A 10,858-nucleotide genomic window follows, 5' to 3' on the forward strand; every position below is an offset into this window, starting at 1 on the left:
TCACCCAGACCTTGGACCCCCTCACCAACCCGGAAATGCAAACGGCTTGGTTTGATATTCGCCCCCACCCTTGCGAAGAGCGATCTGGCTCCCCCGCCAACCCGTGACGTAGTCTCAGAGCGCATGTGTGCCCCGCCCACCCGTGACATAGCCCCACAGCTGTGTGCTCCGCGATGCGCAGCTCCGCGCCAGTGAGTGAGAAACGATAGAACTTCAGATCAACACTACTTTGAGACTAAATAAATCTGGTGTTTATTCTACAGCGTGCGCAGAACAGATACATCTATAGATCTATAGATCTATAGATCTATATATATATATATATATATATATATATATATATATATATATATATATATATATATATATATATATATATATATATATAAGTCTTATGTCCATCGCGCTCTTATTTCCTGGTTTTTCGGTATCGGATAGAACTTCTCTCCGTTTATTTTCCCGGTTGCTGCATCAACTGCCACATAAACCTTCACCATTGTGATAAAAGTAAAGAGTGCGATATCATTAATGACGTTTTGGGCCTCTTTGAACCTTGTTCCGTCGTAAATCGAAGCAGAAAAACTCCGGGGCTTGAATGGGAGACATGAGCAGCGCGGAGCCGTGGGGAGGGGGCGGGAGGCGGCAGGCGGGAGGGGGAGGCGGGTGGAGAGGGGGGATGATGACGCGTGCCTGTGGTTATGACGCGGTCTTGTAGACACCCCCCGTCAGTTTGGAGATTCGAGGAAAGGAGATAGTCTGTACTATAGCTAAACACTGCGGGAATCAATCAAAAAAACACTCTGGGTACATATATGAAGCACAAATAGCAATGTAAGAAGGGTAAAAGCTCTGAAAAGTCGATTTTGCATGTTATGGGACCTTTAAGTGACTGACCAGAACCCTGTCAGAACTGAAGAAGCTGCTTGGATTAGTGGCAAAAAGTATCAACTCTACAAACTTTTGTCCAGTTGACAGAATTCAACATTAATTTAAAAAGATTTCCTAATTTCCCTATTCCTAATATCCTGTTAAAACCTATTATGTATCACAGAACGCTTTATGATTGACATACAATGTTTACATGTAGCTAAAACTATTCACTGTTGGTGATTTTGGAAGTCAGAAGAGCAACAACTTTAAAAGATCTAAAATGTTTTGCAAGAACACATTTTATTACTGTATAAAGCGCGGCGTCACAACTGCACTGCATTTACAACGTAGTGTCTAAGATAAAGCTATGCTCTTATTCACTTAATATGATCAGATAAGTCTCTTCTCATTCATGACTTCTGCTGCATGAGACGTGCCCAGGCCCTGCACAATCTCCACAGGCACAGTTCCTACAGGTGAATCTTATCCCAGCCATTTACTGCAAAACAGAAGCTACAAGACTGAACGAGGCCCCTCCCACATCAGCTCAAAACATTTACAGTGCATAAAACACATGTCCCCTCCCAAACAAACAGAGAACTAAAGTATAGAAGTCATGTTTAGACCAGTTCAGCACAGGGGGAGGGGCCTGTATCCAGACTACACACAGGCTAAAGTGAAACTAACACTCTCGGTCACTGTCACCGAGCGGAGACATGGCGCAGGGAGCTATAAACCAGGAAACTATAACTTGTGCGATCTGTTTGGATCTGCTGAAGGATCCAGTGACTCTCCCTTGTGTACACAGCTACTGCAGAGACTGTATCCAAACCACCTGGCACCAAAAACTAAGGTACAGCTGTCCTCAATGTAGAGAGAACTTCGTGCCCAGGCCTGTCCTGGTCACGAGCACAGTGTTAGCTAAGCTAGTGGAGGAGCTAAAGAAGACAGGGCTCAGAGCGCCCCCTGCTGACCACTGCTACGCCACTCCTGGAGATGTGAGCTGTGATGTGTGCACTGGGAGGAAGCTGAAGGCAGTCAGCTCCTGTCTGCAGTGTCTGGTCTCTTACTGTGAGAGTCACCTCCAGCCTCACCGTGATGTGGCAGTGCTACAGAAACACCAGCTGGTGGCGCCTTTTGACCAACTCCAGGAAAACCTTTGCTCTCAACACAATGAAGTTAAGAAACTGTTCTGCCGCAAAGATCAGCAGATAATCTGCTACCTCTGCTCTGTGGACGAACACAAGGGCCACGACACCGTGTCCTCTGCAGCAGAGAGGGCCCAGAGGCAGGCACATGTGCAGACCAAGAAGACCCTGCTGCTCCAGAGTCTCCAGAACAAAGAGACATACATGAAGAAGCTCCAACAGGAGGCCAAGGACATCATCCACACTTCCCAGACAGCACTGCAGCAAAGTGGAGACATGTTCACTCAGATGGTCCTTCTGCTGGAGAAAAGACGCTCTGAAGTGGAGAAGCAGATCCAGTCTGAGCACGAGACCAAACTGAGTCAAGTCCAAGAACTCCAAAATCAACTGCAGCAAGACATCTGTGACCTGAAGAGGACCATCTCTGAGCTGGACACACTGTGCCTCACTCCGGATCATAACCAGTTTATAATGAAGTGCCCCCTGCTGTCCACAGACACAAAGGATACAGCGTCCAGGATCAACACCCAGGATCTAAGGGTGGACTTTGAGGACATGACCAGAGCTGTGTCAGTGCTCAGGGACAAACTGCAGCTCACTTTAAGAGAGTTTAAACTGCCTGAACCTGAGCCGAGCACCAGGGAGGACTTCATCAGATATGCTCGTGACATTACACTGGACCCAAACACAGCACATAAATTTCTATCTTTGTCTGATGAAAACAGAAGAGTCAGATGTATGGACAAAGAGCAGAGTTATTCTGATCATCCAGACAGATTCATCCTTTGGTCCCAGGTCATGAGCAGAGAGAGCCTGACGGGACGATGTTACTGGGAGGTGGAGTGGAGTGGGAGTTTTTGGGTTCGTATTGCAGTGTCATACAGAGATATTAAGAGAGACGGAAGCAGGAATGAATGTGGATTTGGAAACAATGATAAATCATGGGCTTTAGACTGCGAGGACAGAAAATATGTATTTTGTTTCAATGCAGTTAAGACACGGGTCTCAGGTCCATTTTCCTCCAGAATCGGGGTTTACCTGGACCACAGCGCAGGGGCTCTGTCCTTTTACAGTGTTAAGGGTCAGAGCATGACTCTCCTCCACAAAGTCCAGACCAACTTCACTCAGCCTCTGTTTGCTGGAGTCTGGTTAGGTCCTGGATACACTGTTACTTTCCTCAAATTCCCCCCCCAAAATTAAAGGGTTTTTGTTGAAGTTTGAGGTCTGTGGGCAGTGGGGTTTTATTCAGAGATTTAGGCAAAATGTCTCTGCTTAGGTTTTAGGTAGACTTCAAGACATAGAGAAAGTAACATAAACTCAGTTGCAGTTGTTTTTTTATGAATTGACCTGTTTGTGATCTGTAATATTAGTAGAACGTTATGGCTAAGAAATAATCAATGCAATCATCATAATAATCATCAGGAGAAATATATGTGTGTTTTGACAGTTCCTCAGACTTGGCTCACCTGAGGAGGATTAAAGAATGGGAGCATTCTCAGGCATTCACAATCAGAACTAGACTGAATAAAAGTGTATGTTCAGTATTTTGAATCAGTCGTTGCTGCTCAGATCACTGCTGTAAATCTGTGGCCAAAACAGAAGGTGGAGGGAAAAGGGTGCGGCCTCATAATCATGATAACTATAATCACAGCTAATGATCTTTTCTTGAAATACATATATGAAATGTTTAACCAGAGTAATCCTTTGTACATGCAATTCAACATTTATTCTTTTCAGTGTGTCCGGGTAAAAAAATAAAAAACGGTCTCAAATAAATGATTGTGTCACTATTTAATGAAAACAAATACAGCTCATGTTTTATTAAGTTAATTTAGCAGCATATCAGTTCACATATTTACTTAGATGGAAGGAGTGAGTTTTATTTTACCAATCATGTGTTTTTTAATAAGAAATATCCAGAAATAAATGTCCTATATTGAACATCACCATTTATATTAACCATGTCATTCACAACATCACATCAATTACATTCATTTTATCAGCTCAAATCTCAAATGAACACAGGAGTTTAAATACTGCGATGCATTCTGAACCCAACAATAATAAAACATGGTCTAAAGTAGGTCTGAAGGCTCCTTGTGAGAATTAGGCTTTCCTTCATAGGCAAGGCAAGGCAAGGCAAGTTTATTTGTAGAGCACATTTCATACACAAGGCAATTCAAAGTGCTTCACAGCAGGAAAAATGCATTAGAATTACAGAAACAGAAATACAATAAAATTAACTGAATTAAAAATTATCAATCCAACTGATTTTCTAAACTAATAAAATCACAAACAAAAGAGAAGAGTGCAAAGAAAAAATCCTTTCAGTCATATGCGCAGCTAAACAAAACTGTTTTTAGCTTAGATTTGAACATTGTCAGAGTAGCAGCCTGTCTCACATCTTCAGGAAGACTGTTCCAGATTTTAGCTGCATAAAACTGAAACGCAGATTCCCCATGTTTAGTCCTGACTCTGGGCACCAGCAGGAGGCCGGTCCCTGAGGTCCTCAGAGTCCGAGATGGTTCATATGGCACTAACATATCCAAGATGTACTTTGGTGGTAGGCCATGGAGAGACTTGTACACAAGCAGAGCTGCTTTAAAGTCTCTTCTCTGAGCCACAGGGAGCCAGTGCAGAGACCTGAGAACAGGACTAATGTGATCATACTTCCTGGTTCTAGTCAGGACCCGAGCAGCAGCGTTCTGGATGTACTGCAGCTGTTTTACAACTCGTTTGGAGAGGCCATTGAGCAGGCCGTTACAGTAGTCTAATCTACTGGAGACAAACGCGTGGATAAGTCTCTCTAAATCTGGTTTTGACACTATATTTTTGATTTTGGCAATGTTTTTTAGATGGTAAAAAGCTGCTGATGTTATTGATTTGACGTGGCTATTAAAGTTCAAGTCTGAGTCCATTATTACCCCCAGATTTCTAATTTGGTTTGTAGGTTTTAGAGCGAGACTCTGGAGGTGACTAACACTTTCTCTTTGTTTCTGTGGGCCAAAAACGATTATTTCAGTCTTGTCTGAGTTCAGCTGGAGAAAGTTGTTTTGCATCCACAAACTGATCTGTTGGATGCAGTGACAGAGAGAATCCACTGGTCCATAGTCACCTGCCGATAGTGAAACATAGATCTGAGTGTCGTCTGCATAATTGTGATAGGACACATTTTCACTGCGTATCAACTGACCTAACGGCAGCATGTAGAGGTTGAACAGAAGGGGACCCAGGACTGACCCTTGGGGCACTCCACAGGTCAGGGTCATGTGGTCTGAGACACAGCTACCAATTTCAACAAAGTACTTCCTGTCTTCCAGATAGGACCTTAACCAGTTTAGGGCAGTGCCAGTGATGCCCACCCAGTCCTCTAGTCTCTGTAAGAGGATCCCATGATCGACAGTGTCAAAAGCAGAACTCAGATCTAACAGAATTAAGAGTGAGGCTTTGCCCGTGTCAGTGTTCAGGCGGATGTAATTTGTCACCTTGACAAGTGCTGTGATGAGGTCTAAAACCTGACTGAAAAACATCAAATGAGTTGTTTATTAAGAGGAAATCTGTGAGCTGTTGGTAAACAACCTTTTCAAGGACTTTGCCCAAAAATGGCAGATTAGAGATGGGCCGGTAATGACTCAGTACTGCGGCATCAAGACTGCTCTTCTTTAGGAGAGGCTTTATGACCGCAGTTTTCAAAGACATTGGGAATGTTCCAGATTGAAGCGACATGTTAACTATGTGAGTGAATGGTGCTAACAAACTGTTCAGCACAGACTTTAGAAATCTGGTGGGTAACACATCAAGGCAGCATGTAGATGAACTCAGACTGGTGATGATCTCATGGACAGTTTTGTCAGTTACTGGTGCAAAGTGAGTTAGCTCTAAGTGTCTTGGTGGTTTTAGGGTAATTTTTTGCATTGTGGGATTTATAGCATTTTTAATGCCCTGAACTTTGTCATTAAAGAATAATGCAAACTCATTACACTTGGATGTGGAAATGAGTTCTAACGGCAGCTGAGCTGGAGGGTTTGTTAATCTGTTTACTGTGGCAAACAGGACACGCGAGTTGTTACTGCAGCTTCCAATTATTTCAGGAAAATATCTTTCCCTAGTTCTACATAAGATTAGGTTGTACATGTTCAGCTTTTCTTTGTAAATCTCTTTTTGAACCTGGAGCTTTGACTTACGCCATTTCCGTTCGGCCCTGCGGCACTCCCTTTTCTGTGCCCTGACCGAATCATCATTTCTCCACGGCGCCTTCTGCTTATTTTTAACCATTTTAGCCTTTATAGGGGCGATGGTGTCCAGAACATTCAAAACACTAGATGTAACAGAGTTCAACAAATCATTTACATTAGAACATGAGACATTTTCAAAGTTTATCATTTCCATAAACAGTGCACCTGTGCCATCACTTATGTGTCTCCTCTGAACAACTGCAGGACCAACCGGAGGTTGGGGAGAAACAGACAGGTCAAAGAAGACACAGAAATGATCAGACAGAGCAACATCGATCACATTAACATTTGAAATATTTACCCCCTTTGTAATTATGAGATCTAGAGTGTGTCCTTTGCTGTGGGTGGGGCCTCTCACATGCTGAGTAAGACTGAAGGTTTCAAGGACAGCATCAAGCTCTTTAGCGTTTCTGTCACAAATATTATCAACATGCACGTTGAAATCACCTGTAATGACCAAACCATCAAAGTCTGTGCATATGACTGAAAGTATCTCAGTAAAATCATCAATAAAACTTTGGCAGTGCTGGGGAGGCTTGTATAAAACAATGAAGAGAATGGATGGAGACCGTTTTAGCTCCATTTTAAAGGATACATACTCAAATGATGAAAACACCCCAAAAGACAACCTGCGGGTAATTATTTCATCTCTAAAGACAGCACAGACTCCACCCCCTTTTTTGTTTTCTCGTGTTTCAGATTCAAACTTAAAGTTGGGTGGAGCAGATTCTATCAGAACTACATTTCCTGTGTTTTTGTCAAGCCATGTTTCAGTTAAAAACATAAAATCAAGATTATAAGAAGAAATAAAATTATTAATTAAGAGAGATTTGTTACATAAGGATCTGACATTTAGCACAGCAAGTTTCAGACTAGTTTCAGTGGGACTGGGCTTTATCTTTTCACAGGGAATATGAATCACATTTCTCAGATTGGGCCTGACTCGCATTTTGTTTTTCCATCTGTGTGATGATGTGACTACAGAAATAGCACTAGGGGGGGCTCTTTTTACATAGGGCCCCGGGTTGGTTTGATTTTTAATGTGACAATAAGTCCCGGCAACGCTGAGACCCAGTGCATCCTAGCTATGGGAGATACCAGGTAAAAGGCGAGGTTGGATGGGTGGTGGGGCTTTTGTAGCCAAGGAGAGTTTGGGACCAGGTGAGAGGCGAGGGGGGATGGGTGGTGGGGCTTTTGTTGGTGTAGTCGGCATAGCCCTTGCTATATTGGGCGTGAGTGGAGCCATCTTAATGCCTGATTTGATCAGACTTTCAAAATGGCTGGGAAGGCCCATGGGTGAGAGTGGAGATGAGAAGGAGAATGATGAATCTTTAGTGGGAGTAGATGTTGCAGGGGGAACCCAGGGCTGGTGTGAAGGCAGGGGCGATGACAGGGATGTTGTTGGGCTTGTCACAGATGGGTCCAAGGCCTTTGAAGATTGTTCCTTTGCTGGAGGCGGTGGAGGTAAATGTGGAGCAGCTGGAGCTGAATCCTTTGCTGGTGGTGGTGGAGCAGCTGCTGATGAATCCTTTGGTGGAGGCTGAGGTTGTGGTGCTTTTGATGTTGAAACATTGGCTCGGTCTCTGGCTGATGGAGCAGGAATTCTTCTCTCATTCCTCTCTTCTCTAACTATCTGCTCAGGACCCTGTCCAGGCCCAGTCCAATGCCTCAGAGCGTGGAGCAGGTTCTCTGTCAGCACCCTCACTCCACCTCTGCATAGGTGGGGGCCATTTCTCTTAAACAGGTCCTCTCGTTTCCAGAATAGATAGAAGTTCTCAATATAGTGTAGTCCTCTCGGGGAACACTCTTTGGACAGCCATGTGTTCAGCTGAAGAAGCCGGCTAAACTTGTTTATCCTCCTGTCGATGTTTGGAAGAGGTCCACTTATGAAAGTTTTGATTTCCATTTTATCAAGCACGTCGAATAACTTCAAGAAGTCTTTTTTCAAAACTTCAGTCTGTTCCCGCCGCATGTCCACTGCACCCACGTGCACAATCAGCTGTTTAGCTCCTCCATGCTTAGCCATAATATTTGGAAGGAGTGACGTTATCTCAGAAACAGTGGCGCTTGGAAAAGAATGTGTGTTTATCTTTTCATGCGTCACGTGACTTATCGCGCCGTCCCCAACTAAAACAATCTTGACCTTGGCTGCAGCAAACTGCAGCTCACTTTAAGAGAGTTTAAACTGCCTGAACCTGAGCCGAGCACCAGGGAGGACTTCATCAGATATGCTCGTGACATTACACTGGACCCAAACACAGCACATAAATATCTATCTTTGTCTGATGAAAACAGAACAGTCAGACGTATGGACAAAGTGCAGAGTTATTCTGATCATCCAGACAGATTCATCCTTTGGAACGAGGTCATGAGCAGAGAGAGCCTGACGGGACGATGTTACTGGGAGGTGGAGTGGAGTGGGAGTCTTTGGGTTCGTATTGCAGTGTCATACAGAAATATTAAGAGAGACGGAAGCGGTAATGAAAGTGTATTTGGAAACAATGATAAATCATGGGCTTTAGACTGCAACTACGGGAAATATGTATTTTGTTTCAATGCAGTTCAGACACAGGTCTCAGGTCCATTTTCCTCCAGAATCGGGGTTTACCTGGACCACAGCGCAGGGGCTCTGTCCTTTTACAGTGTTAAGGGTCAGAGCATGACTCTCCTCCACAAAGTCCAGACCAACTTCACTCAGCCTCTGTTTGCTGGAGTCTGGTTAGGTACTAGAGACACTGTTCATTTCCTTAAATCCCCCCCCCCAAAAAAAATAAAGGGTTTTTGTTGAAGTTTGAGGTCTGTGGGCAGTGGGGTTTTATTCAGAGATTTAGGCAAAATGTCTCTGCTTAGGTTTTAGGTAGACTTCAAGACATAGAGAAAGTAACATAAACTCAGTTGCAGTTGTTTTTTATGAATTGACCTGTTTGTGATCTGTAATATTAGTAGAACGTTATGGCTAAGAAATAATCAATGCAATCATCATAATAATCATCAGGAGAAATATATGTGTGTTTTGACAGTTCCTCAGACTTGGCTCACCTGAGGAGGATTAAAGAATGGGAGCATTCTCAGGCATTCACAATCAGAACTAGACTGAATAAAAGTGTATGTTCAGTATTTTGAATCAGTCGTTGCTGCTCAGATCACTGCTGTAAATCTGTGGCCAAAACAGAAGGTGGAGGGAAAAGGGTGCGGCCTCATAATCATGATAACTATAATCACAGCTAATGATCTTTTCTTGAAATACATATCTGAAATGTTTGTGTGAATCCTTTGTACATGCAATTCAACATTTATTCTTTTCAGTGTGTCCGGGTAAAAAAATAAAAAAAACTGTCTCAAATAAATGATTGTGTCACTATTTAATGAAAACAAATACAACTCATGTTTTATTAAGTTAATTTAGCTGCATATCAGTTCATATATTTACTTAGATGGAAGGAGTGAGTTTTCCTTTACCAATCATGTGTTTTTTAATAAGAAATATCCAGAAATAAATGTCCTATATTGAACATCACCATTTATATTAACCACGTCATTCACAACATCACATCAGTTACATTCATTTTATCAGCTCAAATCTCAAATGAACACAGGAGTTTAAATACTGCGATGCATTCTGAACCCAACAATAATAAAACATGGTCTAAAGTAGGTCTGAAGGCTCCTTGTGAGAATTAGGCTTTCCTTCATACAGTTTATAGAAATAGCTGGGGTCTTGAATAAAGGTTGAATTATGCAAACTGGACTCAATTTGAAACTGGACCAATTTAACAGACTTTGGACGAGGTGGGACCACTATTTGTTTTTTAATGTGTCGCGATTTCATTTCTGTGTATGTCCTGTACTACACTGTTCTTTTATGTGTCTGTTGCTTTGGTCATGTTATATGTGTTATATGTTTTATACGTTTGTTTTGAAAATGTTAAAAAAGAAAAAGACAAAAATACATAAAAAAAAAAAAAATAGCTTAGGTTAGTTTAGCGTTAGTGTTAATGTAGTTGTAGCTCCTCCCCTCGGACAGATATTTAAGTGACTGACCAGAACCCTGTCAGAACTGAAGAAGCTGCTTGGATTAGTGGCAAAAAGTATCAACTCTACAAACTTTTGTCCAGTTGACAGAATTCAACATTAATTTAAAAAGATTTCCTAATTTCCCTATTCCTAATATCCTGTTAAAACCTATTATGTATCACAGAACGCTTTATGATTGACATACAATGTTTACATGTAGCTAAAACTATTCACTGTTGGTGATTTTGGAAGTCAGAAGAGCAACAACTTTAAAAGATCTAAAATGTTTTGCAAGAACACATTTTATTACTGTATAAAGCGCGGCGTCACAACTGCACTGCATTTACAACGTAGTGTCTAAGATAAAGCTATGCTCTTATTCACTTAATATGATCAGATAAGTCTCTTCTCATTCATGACTTCTGCTGCATGAGACGTGCCCAGGCCCTGCACAATCTCCACAGGCACAGTTCCTACAGGTGAATCTTATCCCAGCCATTTACTGCAAAACAGAAGCTACAAGACTGAACGAGGCCCCTCCCACATTAGCTCAAAACATTTACAGTGCATAAAACACATGTCCCCTCCCAA

General features: G+C 42.4%; 2 protein-coding genes across 2 annotated transcripts in view; one reads left to right on the forward strand and one right to left on the reverse strand.

Annotated features, from left to right (window-relative positions):
- Positions 1-10,858, reverse strand: part of cdh23 (cadherin-related 23) — a 303,992-nt gene that overhangs the window by 140,215 nt on the left and 152,919 nt on the right. The gene's annotated exons all lie outside the window — the stretch shown is intronic.
- LOC140351427 (tripartite motif-containing protein 16-like) lies at positions 1,587-9,041 on the forward strand. The gene is made up of 2 exons (XM_072437266.1): positions 1,587-3,202; positions 8,408-9,041. Exons 1-2 carry the CDS (start codon positions 1,587-1,589, stop codon positions 9,039-9,041), a joined length of 2,250 nt encoding a protein of 749 aa, XP_072293367.1.

The sequence above is a fragment of the Eucyclogobius newberryi genome, unplaced genomic scaffold (assembly GCF_026437365.1).
Source record: "Eucyclogobius newberryi isolate DKJ021-1_F unplaced genomic scaffold, fEucNew1.0.hap1 SCAF_8, whole genome shotgun sequence".
Lineage (NCBI taxonomy): Eukaryota > Metazoa > Chordata > Actinopteri > Gobiiformes > Gobiidae > Eucyclogobius > Eucyclogobius newberryi.